The sequence below is a fragment of the Mobula birostris genome, chromosome 6 (genome assembly GCF_030028105.1).
Source record: "Mobula birostris isolate sMobBir1 chromosome 6, sMobBir1.hap1, whole genome shotgun sequence".
Taxonomy (NCBI): domain Eukaryota; kingdom Metazoa; phylum Chordata; class Chondrichthyes; order Myliobatiformes; family Myliobatidae; genus Mobula; species Mobula birostris.
In genome coordinates this window covers 187,742,348-187,766,790 of record NC_092375.1, presented here as the reverse complement: position 1 = coordinate 187,766,790, position 24,443 = coordinate 187,742,348, and the positions used below count along the sequence as shown (strand labels likewise).

General features: G+C 41.3%; 1 protein-coding gene across 3 annotated transcripts in view; it reads left to right on the top strand.

Annotated features, from left to right (window-relative positions):
* Positions 1 to 18,654, top strand: part of slc12a8 (solute carrier family 12 member 8) — a 148,829-nt gene extending 130,175 nt beyond the window's left edge. For 2 of the 3 annotated variants that reach the window (XM_072259687.1, XM_072259688.1), the window contains exons 12-14: positions 6,063 to 6,180; positions 10,083 to 10,143; positions 17,493 to 18,654. In XM_072259687.1, the coding sequence (XP_072115788.1) occupies positions 6,063 to 6,180; positions 10,083 to 10,143; positions 17,493 to 17,658 (345 nt within the window). In that variant the 3' untranslated portion in view covers positions 17,659 to 18,654. Of the gene's footprint in view, positions 1 to 6,062; positions 6,181 to 10,082; positions 10,144 to 16,200; positions 16,272 to 17,492 lie in introns of those variants that run through there. The other variant, XM_072259690.1, reaches the window with a different exon arrangement.
* Positions 18,655 to 24,443: the final 5,789 nt, after the last annotated feature.

Sequence of the window (24,443 nt, the reverse complement as noted above, 5' to 3'; positions counted from 1 at the left end):
AGCTAGCAGGAGTATTCAAGACATTTTCAACTCAAATTGCTACAGTCAGAAGTTTCCACCTGCTTCAAAAAGGCAACAATTATACCAGTGCCTAAGAAGAGTAGTGTGAGCTGCCTTAATGACTATCACCCGGTAGCACTCACATCGACAGTGATGAAATGCTTTGAGAGGTTAGTCATGGCTAGAATGAACTCCTGTCTCAGCAAGGACCTGGACCCATTGGAATTTGCCTATCACCAATAGGTCAACGGCAGATGCAATCTCAATGGCTCTTCACGTGGCCTTAATCACCTGGACAATACAAACACATATGTTAGGATGCTGTTTGTTGACGATAGCTCAGTGTTTAGCACCATCATTCATACAGTCCTGATCGATAAGCTCAGAACCTGGGCCTCTGCAATTCAAAACTAAACTTCCTAACCGGAAGGCTACAGTCTGTGCAGATTGGTGATAATATCTCCTCCTCGCTGACAATCAACACTGGTGCACTTCAGGGGTGTGTGCTTAGCCCGCTGCTCTACTCCCTCTATACCCATGACTGTGTGGCTAAGTATAGCTCAGATGTATCTATAAATTTCCTAATGTTACAACGATTGTTGGTAGAATCTCAGATAGAGATGAGAGGGCGTACAAGAGCAAGATATACCAGCTAGTTGAGTGGTGTCACAGCAACAACCTTACACTCAATGTCAGTAAGAAGAAAGAGCTGATTGTGGAGTTCAGGAAGGGTAAGAGAGGGGAACATGATCTGATATTCATAGAATTATTAGAAGTGGAGAGAGTGAGCAATTTCAAGTTCCAGGGTGTTAAGATCTCTGAGGATCTAACCTGGTCCCAACATATCGATGCAGCCACAAAGAAGGCAAGACAGTAGCTGTACTTCATTTGGAATTTGAAGAGATTTGGTTTGTCACCTATAGATGTATACAGTAAACATCTATAGATGTATTTTTGAAAGCATTTTGACTGGCTGCATCACCGTCTGGTACCTGGGGGTGGGGGAGCTACTGCACAGGACTGAAAGAAGGGACTGAAAGTTGTAAAACTAGTGAGCTCCATCTTGGATACTAGCCTCTGTAGTATTCAAGACATCTTCAAGGATCGGTGCCTCAGAACGATAGTGTCCATTATTAAGGACCCCTATCACCCAGGACAGGCCCTTCTTCTCATTGTCACCATCAGGAAGGAGTTACAGAAGCCTGAAGGTGCACACGAAACGACTTAGCAACAGCTTCATCCTCTCTGCCATATGATTCCTAAATGGACATTGAACCCATGAACACTACCTCACTTTTATATATATATATATTATTTCTGTTTTGTCACATAACAACGAATTTCACAAAATATGCCAAGGATGCTAAACCTGATTCTGATTCTGACAGCCACGTCTCTCCACCTAGTTGCTGAACTGATGGACACATGCCTTTCCATCAGTACTCTGATTCTGCTCACTCTGTTTAGTCCACCTTCTCATTCAAAAGGAGGGCCAAGGCTGTTCTGGAAATGTCTTGGTTCTGTGCACATTGTTGCTGAATAAGGGGGAAGTGTGATCAAGCTGTGAGATGTGAATCAAAGGGTTAGAAAGGTTATATCCATGTAAGGATGTGTCATAGTCATAGTCATACTTTATGGATTAATGGGTTAACAGAGCAGCACAACATTATGGGTTAATGGGCTTGTATTGTGTTGTACAGTTATCTGTTCTTTGTTCTGCATATTGGATACCTGAATTAAAACTGTTTTGTCACAGTTATTATGTTTTGAACTTTCTTAATGGAGGAGTTTACCGGGCAGATAGAAGAAAAAATTCAACTCTGTGTTCAAATGTCCCGTTGAAGAAGTGCAGATTCTCAGAGCAGAAGGCAAGACCGTGGCTCTATTTCATTATGAGTTTGAGATTTGGTATGTCACCAAAGATACTCGCAAATTTCTACAGATGTGCCATGGAGGACATTCTAACTGGCTGGGTTACAAACTTGAATTTTGAACTTTTGAAGTTTGGTATGGAGAGGGTACTATTGCACCAGATCGAAATAAGCTGCAGAGAGTTGTAAACCTAGTCAGCTCCAGCATGGGCATAATCCTCTGTGGTATCTAAAACATCTTCAAAGAGCGATGCCTCAGAAAGGAGGCGTCCATCATTAAGGACTCCCATCACCCAGGTCATGCCTTGTTCTCACTGCTACCATCAAGTGGGAGGTACAGGAGCCTAAGGACGCACACTCAACAAATCAGGAACACCTTCTTCCTCTTTGCCATCTGATTGACATTGAACCCACGAACACTACCTAACTACTGTTTTATTTCTATTTCTGCACTACTTACTTAATTTAACTATATAATATATACATATTTACTGTAATTCACATTTTTCTCTATTATTATGTATTGCAATATATTCTGCTGCAAAGACAACAAATTTCATGACATTTGTCATAAGTATTAAACCTGATTCTGATTCTAATTCAAATGACTCCTGGGAACCTTTGGCCCATGGCACTGAAGGTAGAGATGATGTTTTCAGGATGGCATTGAAAATCTCATGGCTATGCACTGGATGCACATGCAAGCCTCATGGAAGGGGCAGACGGAATGTGCCATCTTATTATCTCCCTTCCTGCCTCCTCAAACCCACAACAAAAGGAGTGGAAGCAGGGTATTCTTGATCCTGAGGGATTACTTCAGATTATCTCTGGGTAGCGACTATTCAGGCTCAGAGTTATATGATTCTTAATTATTCTTCAAATAACTGCATCATCAAAAGTCCTTCATTATTTTCTACTGACTTTGTTCAGTAATATTAGATGCTTCAAGATAAGAGCCTTTTTATGCTTGGTCAAAATGGGGTAAAAATATGACAAGGAAATAGTGAGAAATCATTCCCATTAAAAAAAACAAGTTATAGTTTTCTTCCATTTCCCTGTGATAGCATTGCTTCAAATCCATTTTTGATTTGTCTGCACGGTGGCTTCAGAACTTAAACTCTTAGACAAGGAAAATTGTCTCATGTTAGTGGAATGTTTTCTTTCTGAGCATTCGGAGTGGATATTGAGGGATGTAACACACCCAGCCCCAAAGAAACATGTTTTTTATTATCTAAACATGTATAAAAAATAGTGAAAGCTGTGCTAAAATTTGCATGTCAGACTGATTCCTTCATGGTCATGGAGCTGCTTACGAATGTTAATGACAAAAAAGACAAATTATATTGTGCATAAATTCCATCATGGACTTTCATTTTGTTTAATTTGGGGATCAAGTGGATAATTTTTTCTTAAATTATAAAGTTACTTGCATGAATGCCTGCACCTTCATGTGTCTATTTAAATCACATTCTGTCTTGACTGCAGTATTTTCACTTATGGTGGGTCAGGATCACTGTTCTCTCTAAGCTGCATGGGTGTGTGGCCACGCAGTAACAGAAATGCTCCTGTGCACATAGCCTTTGTTGTGGCACAGCTTGAATTTTCTTTTATATAATGTTAATATGTTTGAAATTATACTAATATAATTGTGAAATACCCTGTAATTAATTATGAATATAATGCATAAATTTTCTAAATAATAAGCAGACCACAACCTTTATTTTCAAGCATTTTAGAGCTTCAGCATGTTTACATTGTCAGTGTTTCAAGTTACTGTTACGAATTGTAACAATAAACACAGAATGGAAGTTGGTAGCTTATTGTTAATAAACCGCTGGCCCACTGAAGAGCAATGCTCTCTAAGTTTAAAAGATTATGAATCGTGGAAGATTTTCTTTGTGGTACAGTATTTCATTATACCTTTCAATTAATAAATAAGTATGTGATTTTTCATACATTCTAAATACTCGTAGTATGCATATTACAAAAAAAAACTATTTAAAGTACCGCTCAGTTTTCAGGCCATGTAAAAATTTTCTGCTCAGAGCAATGGTTGGCCTATGCAGCTGTGAAAAAGATTAGAGGGAGCATTGGTCAGAATCCTGGGGTATATGCATAAATCCTTGAAAATAGCTGGATATATTGAAAGAGTGGTTGGTAAAGCTTTGGGAAGCCTTAAATTCCTAAATTAGAATCCAAGTGAAAAGTAGCTCTAGATGTGTCTAAATTGCTGATTAGGCTGTAACTAGAGTGTTGCTTCCAATTCTGATCATCAAACTTTATTAAATTTTCAAGAATACTTCCTACCCTTCAACCAAGAGGACCTTGAAAAAAAGAGGATAACTACATTCAACTATTGAGATGTTCCCACAACCAATGATATCACTTTAGGAATTCTTTATCTTGATATTTCATGCTGTCATTATTTTGTTGCTATTTAATTTATATTTGCATTTACACAGTTTGTTGTCTTCTACACTCTTGTTCTTGCTTTGATCCTTTTTACAGTTACTATCCTATGGTCTTGCTGAGTATGCCCTCAGGAAAAACAATCTCAAGGTTGCATGTAATGACATGCATGTACTCAGCTAGTAAATTTCACTTTACTTTGAAGATCATAGAGTACAGAATGGACTAACTGGAACTGCAGTGATGAGGGTTTTCAGCTAGGATGTTAGAATTTAGAAACTGAGGTTTAGTGCAAAGAAGGTTGAAAGGAGATTTGATAGAGGCACCAAATATCAAGGCAGTTGTAGGGAGGGTAAATGGAGAGATGTTGTTCCCATCAGCTGATCAAGGAGCCCAGATTTTTAGTCATAGTCATAGTCATACTTTATTGATCCTGGGGGAAATTGGTTTTTGTTACAGTTGCTCCATAAATAATAAATAGTAATAGAACCATAAATAGTTAAATAGTAATATGTAAATTATGCCAGTAATTTATGAAATAAGTCCAGGACCAGCCTATTGGCTCAGGATGTCTGACCCTCCAAGGGAGGAGTTGTAAAGTTTGATGGCCACAGGCAGGAATGACTTCCTATGACGCTCAGTACTGCATCTCGGTGGAATGAGTCTCTGGCTGAATGTACTCCTGTGCCCACCCAGTACATAATGTAGTGGGTGGGAGACATTGACCAAGATGGCATGCAACTTAGACAGCATCCTCTTTTCAGACACCACCGTGAGAGATTCCAGTTCCATCCCCACAACATCACTGGCCTTACGAATGAGTTTATTGATTCTGTTGGTGTCTGCCACCCTCAGCCTGCTGCCCCAGCACACAACAGCAAACATGATAGCGCTGGCCACCACAGACCCGTAGAACATCCGCAGCATCGTCCGGCAGATGTTAAAAGACCTCAGTCTCCTCAGGAAATAGAGACAACTCTGACCCTTCTTGTAGACAGCCTCAGTGTTCTTTGACCAGTCCAGTTTATTGTCAATTCGTATCCCCAGGTATTTGTAATCCTCCACCATGTCCACACTGACCCCCTGGATGGAAACAGGGGTCACTGGTACCTTAGCTCTCCTCAGGTCTACCACCAGCTCCTTAGTCTTTTTCACATTAAGCTGCAGATAATTCCGCTCACACCATCTGACAAAATTTCCTACCGTAGTCCTGTACTCAGCCTTATCTCCCTTGCTGATGCATTCAACTATGGCAGAGTCTTCCAAAAACTTCTGAAGGTGACAAGACTCTGTGTAGTAGTTGAAGTCCGAGGTGTAAATGGTGAAGAGAAAGGGAGACAAGACAGTCCCCTGTGGAGCCCCAGTGCTGCTGATCACTCTGTCGAGCACACAGTGTTGCAAGCAAATAGGTACCAAGGAGATGTGAGGCCAAAGGTTATGACTGAATGAGTTGTTATAATGTTGAACATACATGTATGGCCTGTAAGGGCAGTGGAAACAGAAACAGTCTGTTGGAAATGGAATTGGATAGATGCTTGAAGGGGAAAAAAAGTGAAGGGTTGGTGGAAAGAACAGGGAACGGCACTGACTTGGTTGCTGTACTGGGGCCAGTTTAATCTCAATAGGCCAAGGGCTATTTGTGCTGTAACAATTCAGTGATTTGTGGAAAGTACTGATGATACCACAGAAATATTTATCAGTGGAATGTGTAAAACATACATTGTGCATCTTGAAGTCAAACCATTACATTTTTAACTGTTTAATATAATTATTTTTTCTTAGGCAATAGTATCTGTTCTTGTCATGTTTGTCATTCATTGGATTTATGCCTTAATTAATATTGCCGTGGCAATATTCATCTACTTTTACATTGGACAAGTGAGTCCAGGACTCCCTCTGGGTGAGTATATTTAATAACTTGCATGCATCATTTTGAAATATATTACAGATTTATTTTTTAAATTTTGAATTTCTCATGAAAACATTACAGAAGTTGTGTTCTCAGCATAACTTTTAAACCTAGAAGTAGACTGTAATTGTAAGGGAAAATGGAAACGATGATGCAGTTGTGTTTCAAGCAGGCTTGAATTCTCAGTATATGTTCTTGACATTTATTTACTGAGCCACACTGCAGGATAGGCCTTTCTAGCCCTTTGAGCTGCGCTGCCCAGCAATCCTCCAATTTAATCCTAGTCTAATTATGGGATAATTTACAATGACCAATTAATCTATCAACTGGTGCATCTTTGGAGTGTAGGAGGAAGCTGGGGTGCCTGGAGGAAACCCACACAGTCACAGGGAGAACATACAAACTCTTTACAGGCTGCAGTGGGAAATGAACCCTGGACACTTGTACATAGGGAGGATGTGAATTTTTGGAGAGGGTGTGAAGACGTTTACCAGGATGCTGCCTGATTTAGAGGGCACGTGCTATCATGAGAGGCTGGAAAAAACTTGGGTTGTTTTTCCTTGAGAGCTGGAGGCTGAGGTGAGATGTGATAGAGGTTTACAAGGCACAGATGGAGTGGACAAAGAGTATCTCTTCTGATTTAAGATGGTACCACTGAAATTGTGCAAGAGCTTTCTGGTAGTTCAGAAGGCAAGAAATATGACAAAAAACATCATCAATAACATTTATTATGAGATAAATTGTGGTGTACTATCACCCCAAACAATGAAGAGGTGATGGGAGGTGAAGCTGGCTTGAGGGAAGAGCCATGCTGGTGCGGTTCAAAGTCAGCGTGCAACATTCTCAAGGTGGTTTCGGAGTTGGAACGAACTATTCGAAGAGGAGTTGAGGTGGAGAAGTTTTAGTGTCCGTTCACCCAAACTGGGTGCGAGGTTGTTTGCTGTAAGTGCCAAGTCGATTTGGAGAGGTGGAGAACAGCTTCGGACTGGGCACGAGGCCTAGGCCCTGCACTGGGGCCTGGTGGGGCACAGCCCAGTGCTTGAATGATTTAAACACTGGCCCAGATAGACTGGAAAGGCAGGGTGCTGGTACTGGAGGTGAGGGTCGGGCCAATTTCATGCACTCCCCCCTCGATGTTCACTCTTCTCTCCATGGTGCTGAGGCTGTGAGTCTGCTCCCCTTGCTACACTCCTTGTATCTGCAAACTTCACGGCAGCTTGCCCTGCTATATGATGAACTTGAGACCAAGGCTTTGGGCCTACTCTGGCTACTCCGCGATTCAGGTCTATGGACTCAATTTGGTTTGGAATGCTGTTGCTTGCTTTTATTGTTTGCATGATATGTGTTTTTTTAAATTGGGCTTTTTCGGGTTTCTTGCTTTGTGGCTGCCTGTAAGCAGATAAATCTCAAGGCTGTATAATGTATACATACTCTTATAATATATGGTACTTTGAATCTTTGACTCTTGAATTTGTTTCCCAGGGTTGAAGTCTCTTATAGCAGGGGGCATGCATTGAATGTGAGAGGGTGTGGGTTCAAGGGGGATGTGAGGGTTAAGTTTTTTTTACTCAGAAAGTGGTTGATGCCTGGAATGCGCTGTCTGGTGTGGAGGCAAATACATTAGATGCTTTTAAGAGACATTTGGATAGGCACAGACATGAAAGGAAGATGGAGAGATATGGACATGGTGTTGGTAGGGAGTTTAGTGTTTGGTGTTTCTGATTTGCTTTTTCGATGGTTTAGCAGAACACTGTGGGCCAAATGACCTGTTCTATGCTCTTAACCACTACACTACTGTGCCACATCTTATGAGGTTCCTTTTAGAAACATTAAATATTTAAAGTTATCCTTCCAAAAGGAAATTATGATTTGCAAATGGAAATTAAAGCTAAATTAAAATATTCCTATTTATTACCTGAGGTTAAATGCATGATGTTCAAATTGTTGAGAATATTTTCTATTTTTCATCTGGCTTCAAAATATTGTCCTGTTGGATCTGTTGGAATGAGGACAAGGCTGTTCTTTTACCAAAATTTGCACACAAAAGACAATAACCATTGTTTCAATCTTCATCATAACATTCCATCTCCTGTACTCAGTACTTTGATTTATGAAGGCCAGTGTGCCAAAAGCTCCCCTTATGACCCTATCTGTCTGTGATGCCACTTTCAATGAATTATGGACTTTTATTTCCAGATCCCTTTGTTCTACCACACTCCTCAAAGCCCTACCGTTCGTTGTGTAAGACCGACCCTGCAACACCTCGCAATTGTTGGAATTGAATTAAATTCCATGTGCCATTTTCAGCCCATTTTTTTCCAAATGGTCCTGATCTTGCTGCAAGCTCTGATAGTCTTCCTTGCTGTCCACTACACCCCCAATCTTGGTGTCATCTGCAAATTTGCTGCTCCAGTTAACCACATTATTATCCAGAGATGAAATCTCCTTTAGAGTGACCCCACAGGTTGTGGGAACATTTCAAAGATGGGGCAAGTGAAGTTGAGTGAAGTACAAACATGAGAAAATCTGCAGATGCTGGAAATCTGAGCAACACAGACAAAATGCTGGAGGAACTCTGCAGGCCAGGTAGCATCTATGGAAAAAAGTACAGTTGACGTTTCAAAGTTATCCCCTTTTCAAGAGCCTGATGGTTGAGGGGTAATATCTGTTCCTGAACCTAGTGGTGTGAGTCCTGAAGCACCTGTACCTTTCTCCTGATGGCAGCAGTGAGAACAGAATATGTCCCGAATGGTGGGGGTCCCCGATGATGGATGCTGCTTTCCTGTGACAACGCTTCACGTAGATGTGCTCAATGGAGGGGAGGGCTTTACCCATGATGGACTGGGCCATACCCACTACTTTTTGTGGGCTTTTCCATTCAAAACCATTGGTGTTTCCACAGCAGGCTGTGATGCAGCTAGTCAATGTACTTTCCACTACACATTTATAGAAGTTGTCAAAGTTTTGGATATCATGCCAAATCTTCGCAAACTCCTAAGGAGATACAGGTGCTGTTGTGATTGCTTCATAATTGAACTTCCATGCTGGGTCCAGGACATGCCCTCTGAAATAATGACACGAGGAAATTGAAGTTGCTGACCCCCTCCGATGAGGAATGGCTCATGGACCTCTAGTTTCCTTCTCCTGAAGTTAACAATCAGCTCCTTGATTTTGCTGACACTGAGTGAGAGGTTGTTGTTGTGGCACCACTCAGCCAGATTTTGAATCTCCCTCCTATCTGCTGATTCATCGTCACCTTTGATTCGAGCCGGTGCTAGGATTAAGTTTTTGTATTGGAATGAGGATTTCTTCAGCCTGCTGAAGATTGTTCTGGTACATTGGTGATAAATTCTTTCAGCAAGGTCTGCCTTCATTGTGAGGTGGAAGAAATGGAAAATAATCCATCTTTTCCAAGATGTTAACTTACATTTTGATTGTTAGGCCAAGTGTTATATAGTGGTAAAAGATGTTTGTATTCTAAACATTTAGTGTAGGATTCTTTTACCTTGTTATTTATTGATATTTATATTTGCACACTTCATTGTTTTCAGGACTCTAGGTGATCTTTCATTGATCCTGTTACAGTAGAGTACTATTCTGTAGATTGGCTGGGTGTGCCCGTAGGAAGATGAATCTCAGGGTTGTATACGGTGACATATACGTAGTTCGATAATAAATTTACTTTGAACTTTTCATCTAACATAGCATCAGTTATTTCAAATGATTGATTTAACACATCAGTGAACAACAAGTACGACTGGGCCAATAATTGTGAGAGATATTTCTGGAGCTAAATTAGGTCTTTATCATTTCCCAGCATTTTGTATTTATAAAAAATAAGTTTCTGGTGTGTTTATTATTCTTTCTGTCTTACTTGTATATTGCTACCACAGGTCTAGCTCATAACTTCAATTTTCTACGATGGATTCAGACAGTCTTCTGGGAGTGTACAAGGTCTGTAATTTTTTTTGAATTTTGAAAAAGGGTGTAGTAATTGACCCAAAAGTGAACTGCTGAATCATATTTTACACTTGGATTCGAGCACCACATTTTATTCATTGCCAGTTTTTAAACTATATCAAAGAAGTTCACAAACGACAATCGCTATCAATGACTGGAACTTTACTGTCTTCATAATCATCAGTTCATCCAACAATGATAAAATGTGGTGATTATATCTCTGAATATTTTTGGTGTAACAGTTAAGCTAGATTCCATGAGCTAGGTGGTTCTGTAGTAAGCATCAGCTGAGAAATAAATTATACTTCAGGTTCATTAAAACTCGCACTGAATTGATTAGTATTTAGGCTTGAATCTGATTTCCTATAGGGATTTCTACTGTAGGGTTAATCTTACAGAGTGTTCTCATTGCATATTTACTATCTTTGAGTCTTTTTGGCACGCCATCCTGTAGTTTAACAGAATTCACACACAGTTTGTTTTGCTAAGATTCACTCGTCAGAGAATTTATGTTTTGAGAACCTATTTGGAGACTTTGGTTAATTGTTAAACTACTTCCCCAGCATTTTTTGATAGCAGGTGAAATTTCAAAGAAAAAACTTACTGTATTCAATCATCAGGATGAAGGATTTAAACTTTTCATAATGGTTGATTACACTATCTGTCCTTGATATTTAGTGGAATATCAACCTCCAGTGTGTGGAACAGACTTCCTGTCCCTGCTTCCTTTGTTTTGGTTTTGAGTCTTTTTTTTTAACATCAATGCAAGCCGTTGTATAAACATTCATAATAGGAAACATCGGTAAGTATTGTAAAAAAATTGTAAATAGTTAGCCTCTTCACTTCAACTGGTGAAACATCATTTGCAGTGCAGCGGGGTTCCCAATCGTTTTAACAGTGGACCCCTACCGTTAAACGAGGGGCCAGTGGGCTTCGGGTTGGCAATCCCTGCGGGTTTTTTTGTGTGAATTTACTGCACAGCTGAAATATTTTATGCTGAAGCACCTTAAAGGCAATGGCTAAAGAAGTGACAGCACCAAAAATGATTGCTGATGAGTGGAAATGTAATGTAAAAATAGTTCAAAATGAAGCAAGTGCATTTAGACCAGGGGTTACTTACCTTTTTATGCCAATGAGCCTTACCATTCACTGCGGGGTTCATGGACCCCAGCTTAGGAATCCCTTGTCTAGAGCTATTCTTTTGTGATCTCCTGCAACACACCCTCTCTAATTGACATTCTTAAACATCTTTCTGTCCTTCCTCAAGAAATCGTTTCTGGTACTTACAAAACCCTTAGCACTAACAAATTCTGAACTCCGATTCCGATTCCACATAACCGGATGCTTGTATGGGATGCAGGAAACTTTAGTTGCCATTCCTCAATTCTGTAAAGCCCACCCATAATAATAATGGCTTGGCGCAGCTAAATGGTTGCAAGAACACCTGACGTTATATGATAGCTTTTGCAATCCTCAAGACCTGGTGTACACATCCGTGTTTGGATAGTAATTGGTTACAATAGCAATACGATTTAGAAGTTATGTTATTTTTCGATTGTCTCTTTTAAAGATTAATATTAATAATTTTTGAACATGATTTCTAAAATGTTTGATTAATTTCAACAGTGAAACCATGAACACATGTAAATATGCAACAAAATTCCTGTTTCCTTGAAATTGTTCATAATTACTGTAACTAATTTATTAATCAATGATAATCTCTAATCAAAATTACAATGACACGTGAGACAATTTTTTTAGATTATTGTTGAAATGGGCACATGCTCTCAAAAAGGTTCACTGCTCCTGTCCATAAAACCATAAGACCATAAGACAAAGGAGCAGAAGTCGGCCATTCGGCCCATCAAGTCTGCTTCACTATTTTATCATGAGCTGATCCATTCTCCCATTTAGTCCCACTCTCCCGCCTTCTCACCACAACCTTTGATATCCTGGCTACTCAGATACCTATCAATCTCTGCCTTAAATACGCCCAATGACTTGGCCTCCACTGCTGCCCGTGGCAACAAATTCCATAAATTCACCACCCTCTGACTAAAAAAATTTCTTTGCATTTCTGTTCTGAATGGGCGCCCTTCAATCCTTAAGTCATGCCCTCTCGTACTAGACTCCCCCATCATGGGAAACAACTTTGCCACATCTACTCTGTCCATGCCTTTCAACATTCGAAATGTTTCTATGAGGTCTCCCCTCATTCTCCTAAACTCCAAGGAATACAGTCCAAGAGCGGACAAGCGTTCCTCATATGTTAACCCTCTCATTCTCGGAATCATTCTAGTGAATCTTCTCTGTAACCTCTCCAACGTCAGCACATCCTTTCTTAAATAAGGAGACCAAAACTGCCCACAGGACTCCAAGTGAGATGGGCAAATCCACTGACTCCAAACTCTGCTCCCATCCAAAGTCAAATATGGTCTAGTCCACTCACTGATTCAAATCCAACAGGCCAGCCCGTTTCAAATTTCCTTCACGTACACAAATGTTTGAACTCCTTAACTTTTTTGACAGCTGGGAAGCTAAGTGTTTTATAAAGCATGTAGGGGACTGAATCAAAACCAGGTTTAATATCACCGGCAGATGTTGTGAAATTTCAAGCAAGAGAAAATCTGGGGACGCTGGGAAATCTCAGCAACCCACACAAAATGCTGGAGGAACTCAGAAGGCCAGGCAGCATGTATGGAAAAGAGTTCAGTCGACATTTCAGGCTGAGACCCTTTGGCAGGACTGGAGAAAAAAAGACACGGAGAAGATTTAAAAGGTGGGGGGGGGAGGGGAGGGAGAAAGACAAGGTGATAGATGAAACTGGAAGGGGGAAGGATGTAGTAAAGAGCTGGGAAATTGATTGTTGGAAGGGATACAGGGCTGGAGAAGAGGGTACCTGATAGCAGAATACAGAAGGCCGTAGAAGAAAAGAGGGAGGAGCACCAGAAGGAGGCGATGGGCAAGCAAGGAGTTAAGGTGAGAAGGAAACAGGGATGGAAAATGGTGATGGGGGGTTGGGGGGCATTACTGGAAGTTCGAGAAATCGATGTTCATGTCATCAGGTTGGAGGCTACGAGACAGAATATCAGTGAGACCTGACATAGATTGAAAGACCACTTCACCGAGCACCTAAGCTCCATCTGCCAGAAACAAGTGGGATCTCTCAGTGGCCACCCATTTTAATTCCCCTTCCCATTCCCATTCTGATATGTCAATCCATGGCCACCTCTACTATCACAATGAGACCACTCTCAGGTTGGAGGAACAACACTTTATATTCCCTCTGGGTAGCCTCCAACCTGGTGGCATGAACATCGACTTCTCTAACTTCTGGTAATGCCTCTCCCCTATCATCATTCCCCATCCCCATTTCTCTCTCTCACTTTACCTCTTGCCTGCCCTTTGCCTCCCTCTGGTTCTCCCCCCTTTTCTTTCTTCCATGGGCTTTTGTCCTCTCCTATTAGATTCCTAATATTACTTACTATAATTCACAGTAATCTTTTCTCTCCAGTCCTGCTGAAAGGTCTTGGCCCAAAATGCTGCCTGTACAGTTTTCCATGGATACTGCCTTTTGTGGTTGCAGAATTATGGAATTTTAATAGGAAAGGCCCTAGCTAGCTTCAGGAGAAAGAATGCACCCAAGAATCCAGATTTGGTAGAAGTGAGTTTTGAAGTTAAGTGTTTTCCTGGTCAACAGAAGACTTAGCAGTTAGTAAATCCTCGTAAATGGTACCTTTTTCCTGCAAACTGTTCTACCAGTGAGTCATATGCCCTGTTCAGGCCTCAAGTTTTGTCAGACTCCAGTTATGCCCCTCAGAATAATCCCAGATCGAAAGATCCACCATTGTGCTACACAGCCACACGTTGCTACACATATGCTCGGGTCCCATCTTACTTCTGCCAAAGTCGATGCTTGTTCATTATGTGCCATGTTGTATGATGTGGGCGATTATGCCCTTTGACCATGATTGTTCTTGGCAAGTTTTTCTACAGAAGTCATTTGCCATTGCTTTCTTTTTGGCAGTGTCTTTACAAGACAGGTGACCCCAGCCATTATCAATACTCTTCAGAGATCGTCTGCCTGGCGTTAGTGGTCGCATAACCAGGACTTGTGATATGCACCAGCTGCTCACTTGACGACCCACCACATGCCCCCATGGCTTTGAATGACCCTGATCAGGGGGCTAAGCAAGTGCTACACCTTGCCCAAGGAAGACCTGCAGGCTAGTGGTTGGAAGAAGTGCCTTGCACCTCCTTTGGTAGAGATGTACCTCCATCCCACCACCCCTTAATATAATCTATGTGCACCAAAGTCTACGATGAGGCTTATTTTGCACATCTACCAACTTCTGATATATACTAGGAAGCCTAAATCACACAGGACTGCCCCTGTAAGTTCTCAAAACATAAGAAATAAGAACAAAAGTAGCCGCCGTGTTCCTTTTACCATTCATTAAAGCCAAGGCTGACCTGATTTGGGTTCCACTTCCAAGTCTGGTCCCCATAACTCACAACTTCTCTTGAAGATAGATCAATCATCTATATTGGCCTCCAGTACAGTGCTGGGCAAAAGTCTTAGGCACATATATATGGCTAAGGTGTCTCAGACTTTTGCACAGCTTTGTAGTACTTTTATGTATTGCACTGTACTGCTGCTGCAAATAAATTTTTTTATGACATATATGAGTGATGATAAACCTGATTCTGATATGGGTCTGTATTGTAGACTGAGAGTGGGAAGGCGGCAGGGAGAGGGGAATCATGGTAGAGAAAAGGGGAAGGGCTAGAGAGGCATTCTGTAATGATCAATAAACCAATTGTTTGGAATCAAATGATCTTGCCCGGTGTCTCAGGGCTGGGTGTGTCTGCACCCACACCACCACGGCGTCCCTGCAACTCCTTCTCTGCCTCCCGTCACACAACCCTCCCGCGGTGCTCCACCTTTGCCACTCCCAATATCCTTTGCTCCTGCCAGATTTACAAACTTGCTCTCCACTCCATGTTGACAAATACAGTACTCTGCATGCTAGGTATATATATGTGCCAAAGATATTTGCACAGCATTGCATGAGATCTAGTCAGAAGCTGGTAATCCTGTAGCAAATGACTTGCCTCTTGATACCTCAAAGTCTTTCTACCATCTGCAGATTACAAGTTAGGAAAGATAGTTAACCAGTACTATATCCACCACACCAAACACTGCGGCTGCAGTTTATATACCCTCTGTAAATTGTACAGCAGTTACTTGTGCAGGCTCTTTGTATAAAACTCCCAAACCATATCCTCTTCCAGCAGAAAGAAGGGTGCCAGGCACATGGGAATACCATCACCTTTTGATTTCTTTACAAGTTGCAAACCATTCTGTCTTGGAAATATATTGCTTTTCCTTCATTGTTACTGGGTATAAATCCTGAAGTTCTCCGCCCATCAATATTGTGGAAAAAAAAGTCTCTCAGGAAGATTAGAACACTCTAAGAAAGTACTTGACCACCTAGACCTCCAGGGCAATTAATGCTGATCTTGCCAGCTAAACCAACATCCTGCAAAGTATGAAGCAGTAAAAATGTTGTTCCTTACCTTGTATATTGAATTGACTTTATTTCTTACATTCTTCACATACATGAGTAGTAAAAATCTTTACGTTACATCTCCGTCTAAATGTGCAATGTGCAATCATAGTAATTTATAATAATTTATAATAAATAGAACAGTCAGTGTAATATAGAGTACACTCAAGTCAGAGTGAGTTAATCAGTCTGATGGCCTGGTGGAAGAAGCTGTCCCGGAGCCTGTTGGTTCTGGCTTTTATGCTGCGGTACCGTTTTCCAGATGGTAGCAGCTGGAATAGATTGTGGTTGGGGTGACACTGGTCTCCAATGATCTTACAGGCCCTTTTTACACACCTGTCCTTGTAAATATCCTGAATCATGGGAAGTTCATAACTACAGATGCGCTGGGCTGTCCGCACCACTCTCGGCAGAGTCCTGCGATTAAGGGAGGTACAGTTCCCCGACCAGGCAGTGATTTTTCTCAATTGTGTCCCTGTAGAAAGTTCTTAGGACTTCGCGGCTCATACCAAACTTCCTCAACCGTCTGAGGTGAAAGAGGCCTTTTTCACCACACAGCTGGTGTGTATGGACCACGTGAGATCTTCGGTGATGTGCATGCTGAGGAACTTAAAGCTGCTTACCTTCTCAACCCCAGATCCATTGATGTCAATAGGGGTTAGCCGGTCTTCATTCCTCCTGTAATCTACAAACAGCTCCTTTGTTTTTGCGATATCGAGGGAGAGGTTGTTGACTTATTTCCTGTAAGCCACCTCTATTGTTTGAGGTAAGGCGATTCAATGTAGTGTCATTGGCAAATTTAATTAGTAGATTAGAGCTGTGGGTGGCAACACAGTCATGGGTATACAGGGAGTAAAGGAGGGGACTTAGTACACAGCCCTGAGGGGCTCCTGTATTGAGAGTCACAGGGGTAGAGGTGAGGGAGCCCACTCTTACAACCTGCTGGCGATCTGACAGGAAGTCCAGGATCCAGCTACACAAGGCAGAATCAAGGCCAAGGTCTCTGGGCTTCTTGTTGAGCCTGGATGGAACTATGATGTTGAATGCTGAACTGTAGTCCAAGAACAGCATTCTCACATAAGCATCCTTCTTCTTCAGATGTGTAAGGATGGTATGTGGAGCAGTGGCTATTGCGTTATCTGTCGATTGGTTGTGTTGGTAGGCGAATTGTAGGGGGTCCAGTTTAGGCAGTAGCAAGCTGCAGATGTAATCCTCGACCAGCCTCTCAAAGCACTTGCTTAGTATTGAGGTGAGTACGACAGGACGCCAGTCATTTAGGCATGTTACCCTGGTCTGTTTTGGTACAGGGACAATGGTGGATAATTTGATGCAGGAGAGCACTCTAAACTGGGAGAGGGAGAACAGTGAGGTTTCTTTTTATAAACACTAAAGATGGTTGGAAGGTGTAAGGTGCTCCTTTTCTCCGCTAGCCTTCAGGTCATCCTTGGACAAGGTTTAGCACCTGCTTTGCCCCCCCAATCATGGGTCACTTGAAACCTTGGGACCAGGTCATATAAGCAGCTGGTTATGCGACCACTGATGCCAGGCAGACAATCTCTGAAGAGTATTTATATGGCTGGGGTCAGCTATCTTGTAAAGACACTGAGAAGAAGGCAATGGCAAACCACTTCTGTAGAAAAATTTGCCAAGAACAATCATGGACATGGGAAGACCATGATCACCCATGTCATATGACATGGCACATGATGATGATGATGAGTATGATGATATAATCACTAATACTGAAAATACTAATAACTTTTCTGGTTTCAGGAAAGGTTCGTCGTATGAAAAACAGATTATTGTGACACCCTCATTTACAGGAGTTGGCATGGCAACAACCCAATTAACTGAGGAAAATGCTGATTTTGCCTCTCGAGACCGCTACCATCATTTCTCAGTTATTAGTCAAGAAGATCTCAATCGTCATTTGAACTAAATGCAAGCTTTGTATCAGGTGTTTTTTCTTGATTTGAGATGTTTGTACAAATAAAAAATATGAAGGTACATTTTATATAAAATGAAAAGAATTATATGATGTGCAAGGTGATTGCAAGGAAGCAGCTGCTGTATTTATAAATCTTTGATAAACGTGAATGTTTTGATGTTCGTTCTTAGCTGTATACACTATATGATTTAATTAAGATTTTTGCTAGATATTACAGTGAATAGACATGGTGAGATATTTTATAGAGTTTTACAAGCAAAACCTGATGTACTTTTAAAGTGGATACTTTAATTTGTTTTCTTTTTGCCAGGATTGCTGGGCAATCCTGATTCCAGGGGTCAAATTTGATGCCTGATTTAGAATGAGCAGAAGATTCCAATTCTTGAATACAAATATTGTAAATCTTGGGTTTGGGTTTATCAATATGTATTCAAGGCAGTTCGGTGCTGGGAACCTTATTTTTAAAAAAACAATTTGTCTTTGCTTCTAGTCTACCAATCATCTTTCCCAACTAGGTAGGCAAAAATCTTCAAATTGGGTGTGAAGGTTTCTGGTGGAACATGAATGCCATATTTAAGCTGGCTCATTATGCTTGGGACTTGAAGTGAGCTGAAGTTGTAAATATCATTGTTTTCCTTCAGTAGCAATCTGTAATGTGCTCCTTTCAGATAATTGCCTTACTTTATATTTTGGAAAAAAAATTGAATGTAAGAGATTGAAGAGTATTAACACCACGGGACTAGACTAATATTTCCAACAGCTTGCTCAACAATTTAAAAATAATAAATAACAAAAAAAATCTGATATAAACATGCTTACACCTACAAATTAAATTACATTTCAAAGTTATCATGATAAAGATACATACTATGGTTCAAAAGAAGTCTAGACATTGTTGTTAACACAATGGAAAATTCATACATGATCACCAGAATTTTCAAGTGCAGCATCAGCATAACTATATTGAGATTATATGAAAAATAAAACAGCAGAATATTATCAAGAAACAGTTTATCTGTTCTTTATTATATGTATTTCAAGCTGGGAAATTATTTCTGCACAGGTAAACAGCATATGTTACACTGGATAGCAAATGTTTTTTGTACGTGTTGCTTCTTCAGAAACCTTTTGTGATTGCAATAGACCACTGGAAGCTGAACAAAAATATAATTTCATACTACTTGTATTATGTATGAATTTGGAGAACATGAAATTAATTTTAATGAATATAATGTGTTTAATTGCACAGTGGTGCTGACAGTTTGCAATAGTTTTACTAAGCTAAAATGTTTTGTTGAGGATTTTTGTACTCGATGTCTAAGTGTCCAGCAATAATCATCCAGCTTTGATGGATTCCAGTTGCCCTGATACTATTTCTCTATGATCACAATGTCCTGGTGAAACCTTTCACCATTCTTGTCACTGACAGCGTCAGGGAAGAAGTCTAAATGAGAATGCAGAAAATGAATCTTCAGTGACATTGCACTTCATGGGTTTGTATGCTTGAAGCATGTTGTCAACCAGATGCATGTAATTTGGTGCTCTGTAGTTGCCAAGAAAATTTTCAACAACATCCTTGAATACCTTCCATGTGGTTTTCTCTGGTCCCACTAGAAGTTCTTCAAATTGCCTGTCATTGATGACCTGTCTAATTTGTGGAACCCACAGAAATATCTTCCTTAATCTAAGAATTAATTATTCTGACTTGAATTATGAATTAATATAATAAATATAGGCAAATTTAAGAAAATGGTGTGAGGTAGGGAAACTTCATGACTATTTTCATGATCAGCAGCCCAAAATCTGTAAAATACACCCAGAAATATTCGAGATTGAACTTGTAGGCAAAGTACAAATATAATGGCAAGATTCTTAGCAGGAATCTTGAGGTCCATGACCATAGATCCCTCAAAGTTGTTGTGCAAGTTGATAGGGTGGTTCAGAAAGGAATGTGGTGTCTTGGTCTTCATTAGTAGGAAGTCTGAGTTCACAAGCTATGAGGTAATGTGCAGTTCTACAAAACTCTGCTTAGACCAAACTTGGAATATTGTGTTCAGCTCCAGTAACCTCATTATATGGAAGATGTGGAAGCTTTAGAGAGGGTGCAGAAGAGATTTAACAGGATACTGCCTGGATTGGAGAGCATGTTTTAAGAATATAGGGCTTTCCTCTTTGGAGTGAAAGAGGCTGAGAGGTGACTTGATGGAGATGTATAAGATGATAAGGGACATAGATAGAGTGAACACCAGCAACCTTTCCCCAAGGTGGCAATGGCAAGAATGAGAAGGCATAATTTTAAGGTGATCAGAGGAAAGTATAGGGGGGATGTCAGAGTTTGCTTCTTTCACACAGAGAATGGTGGGTGTGTGGAATGCATTCCATGGGTGGCAGTAGAGTCAAATAAGACCATAAGACATACCATCACGGCTGATCTATTTCCTTCTCAGCCCCATTCTCGTGCCTTCTCCCCCAAACCTTTTGCACCCTGACTAATCAGAACCTATCAACCAACACATCATGGGGAAGGCTTCCGGAGTAAACCCTGAGGAAAAATCTGGAGCTGGAGTCCCTAAGACAACCCTATGTTGAGTTCAGTGATGATTGGCAACTCCTGCAATGTCTCTGGTGCTGTTTCTTTGGATCGTCGGGGGCGGAGCCTGCCGCGTGGTCAACAGCTTGCTGTCCCTTCCATACATGCCCTGGCTTGTGTATCATGTAGGCAGCTGGGATGCAACACCCATGGACAACCATGACCAACAGAGGGCTTCATACCAGACTAGTCATATCCATCCAAATAGTTTCTGAACCTTCTGTTGCAAGTATTGCCTACTTCTGCCTTCATCATACTGTCCTGTTGCACTCACATCCATCATCATGAAGTGTTTCGAGAGGCTCGTCATGTGGCACATCAAGACCCTGCTGCCCCCCTCACTGGACCCCTGCAGTTCGCGTACAGTCCCAACCATTTAACAGACGATGCCATTGCCATCACCCTCCACCTGGCCCTAACCCACCTGGACAAAAAAGACACGTACGTTCAAATGCTGTTCATAGACTTCAGTTCAGCATTCAACACAATCATTCCTCAGAAACTGATTGGAAGGCTGAGCCTACTGGGCCTAAACACCTCCCTCTGCAACTGGATCCTAGTCTTCCTGATTGGGAGACCTCAGTCAGTCCGGATCAGGAGCAGCATCTCCAACACCATCACACTGAGCACGGGGGCCCCCCAGGGCTGTGTGCTCAGTCCACTGCTGTTCACTCTGCCGACCCACGACTGTGCTGCAACACACAGCTCGAACCACATCATCAACTTCGTCGACGACACGACCGTGGTGGGTCTCATCAGCAAGAACGATGAGTCAGCATACAGGGAGGAGGTGCAGTGGCTAACGGACTGGTGCAGAGCCAACAACCTGTCTCTGAATGTGAACAAAACAAAAGGGAGGACACAGAGCGACCACTCTCCACCGAACATCGACGAGTCCTCAGTAGAGATCATTAAGAGCACCAATTTTCTTGGTGTCCACCTGGCAGAGAATCTCACCTGTTCCCTCAGCACCAGCTCCATAGCAAAGAAAGCCCAGCAGCGTCTCTACTTTCTGTGAAGGCTGAAAAAAGTCCATCTCCCACCCCCCCCATCCTCACTACATTCTACAGAGGATATATCCAGAGTATCCTGAGCAGCTGCATCACTGCCTGGTTCGGAAATTGCACCATCTCAGATCGCAAGACCCTGCAGCGGATAGTGAGGTCAGCTTAGAAGATCATCGGAGTCTCTCTTCCCGCCATTACAGACATTTACACCACATGCTGCATCCGTAAAGCAAACAGCATTATGAAGGACCCCACACACCCCTCATATAAACTCTTCTCCTTCCTGCCATCTGGCAAAAGGCACCGAAGCATTCGAGCTCTCATGACCAGACTATGTGATAGTTTCTTCCTCCAAGCCATCAGACTCCTCAATACCCAGAGCCTGGAATGACACCAACCTACTGCCCTCTACTGTGCCTATTGTCTTGTTTATTATTTATTGTAATGCCTGCACTGTTTTGTGCACTTTATGCAGTCCTGGGTAGGTCTGTAGTCTAGTGCAGTTTTTGTGTTGTTTTACGTAGTTCAGTGTAGTTTTTATATTGTTTCATGTAGCACCATTGTCCTGAAAAACGTCTCATTTTTACTGTGTATTGTACCAGCAGTTATGGTCGAAATGACAATAGAAAGTGACTTGACTAGACTTGACTTGTTCATATCATCTGACAATACCCACCTACAGCAATACATGAAGTTCTCATCTATGTATTAATAAGTTTCAGATATGACTTTTCCAACTCTCCTGAACAACGTTCGCTCTAAAGTGGGTGTGTGTACGTGCACACTCACCTTCTGCTACTAGCACACAAAGGAATTTAAACTGCGCACAAAAACTTATCATCCTCTACTTCGTTGGTACGTTGAGTATATTTCACGTTCGTACACAATCACATTTACTTTTCCGGTTTCGGATGCGGACGGTGTTGACAAAGTGGAATTTGTGTTGATTTGCCAGCAGATTTTAGAACTGACTTATTTATACTGTCTTTATTGAAAAAGTTATTCAGTGCTCACATGTTGTTGTCAGGGGCAAAAAAATTGCATAGCCCAAGATTTTTGCAAACACTGGTCATTAAAAATTAGAGGGAACATTATTCCTGAACTAGTCCTCTAAACTCGAATGGAACCCAACTTTCTGAACAATGCACACAAAATGCTGAAGGAACCCAGAAGGCCAGGCAGCATCTATGGAAAAGAGTAATCATCAAAGTTTTGGGCTGAGATCCTTCATCAGGATTGGAAACATCAACTCTTTTCCTCTTTGTGCTCCAACTTTCCAAAGTTTTCTCTCACAGGAAGACTCTAGCTTACGCTTACTCCTACTCCTATGTCTTGTATTTCTGTGCACTAAAAATGATCAGATTGGTAAATGATGTCAGCCTTTCATGTTTTGCAATTATGTTCTTATCTCTGTCATGTTTGTCTGAAATTTAAAATATAAGGCTATTTTCATCAGCAACTCGTAATCAATAAAGAATGGTAAAGAATTATTATGTTTAATACTATTCCTGAAAGGAACTCTAAAAGGGCAGTTAATTTTTATTTCAGTTCGGTTCTGCTGGGTTTACTTCCTTATTGATTCCTTATTGCATTTCTTAAGAATATTTAAAATATTCTCAAGACTGAAATTACAATTTGAGTGTATTTCAATTACAAACATTAATGAAAGAAACAACCTTTAATCTGTGAATCAGTTTAAAATGAGAAAGACGATTTGTGAGTGACTCATACTGTTTGGAGGGACAACCTGGCTTGACAACTCATTGGGTCTGTGAAAACCATTTACTGATTTTAGATTATAAGGTTTACAGCATGAAGCCAAGCTAATGTTAAATTTGTCATGCATGGGTGCTCAGACCACTACTTTGTACGTACGAGATTGCGTAGCTATGTGAAACAACATGGGTCCTACAGAAGAAATACTGGAAGATTAGAGGAATAAAAAGCGGGCAGAATTTCATGTTTCGTGTCCTTGCAGTCTTCGATTTCCTTAGGAAAAGGGATTGGTCACTCAGCCTGCCGCGCCTATGAAAACGTTATGCTAGGGACTGGCACGTCTGTGCCTGCATTTTCTCAGTTCTTGATCCCTGACAGACTTCTAAGCAGGAAAACTGTCGCCAAAAGGGAAGGGAAGAGCTTCTGAAAACTGAAGTGTAACTCTGGGGCATTTCCTACAAACAGGGGAAAATTGGCAGCAGTGGAACTCTGGAATCGATCATTTGCCTTCCCTTCTAACTCTATATCAGGCTGCCAAAACATGGGCACCATACAAGGCAAAATCAATTCTTCTACTATTCCTACTTCCTATTTGCCATTATTTTCTCATGAACCAGTGGGGAACTTCACTCAGCTTCACTTGTCCCATCATTGAACAGTTCCCACTACCTACTGTCACGTACCCCATGACGGGAATAAAGAACCAGCAGAGATGGAAAACACTTTGGAGTCCAGTATTGCTATTAACTAATAATATTTATTACTAAGTGTAGTAACTACGCATCACAGTAATATAAATGTAGATAAACCAAACAGGTTAGCAATGATTATATATATAAGTGAGTGTATCAGTAAGTGTGGAAATATATATGAAAAACCAAGCTTCTTCAAGTCTAGGGGTAAAAAGATACAGTCTTATGATGATGAGTAAAGTTCAGTTCAGTTCATGGTATTGAGTTGAGTAGTGATGGAGAGAGAGAGAGAGAGAGGGAGAGACTTGAGTCTTCAGGTGAGCTGACGCTGTCGTTCTTCTCGTTGTTCTCGGAAATGCTTTAGAGGTCACTGGCTGTGACCACAACAAAGGGGACCGGTTTTCTGTGGTGGAGCTACCACCCAGGCAGGGGTGGACACATGGACAACTCCCCACTGGTCACTGCCTTTTCTTTTCATTGCAAGAGCCACTGATCAATCTGCCTGATCAATCCTCCAAAATCTCACTTTTTCTGTGGGCACAACAAAGCTCATTCAGTGCCTAAAACATGTGCCTGAGGTCAATCATCTGACTTCTATTTTATCTTCCCGTGCTGAGCATCAACTGTCACTCAAATAACTCCTTAACTCCTCCTTCCCTTCTTCTCTGTGTAAGAAATGCAAGCAGGCAAATGTCCTTGAGAAGTATCAACACGCTGCCGAAAAATCATAACATGGACTGTCCATCAAGCAACGCCCTTGGTTACCATAGC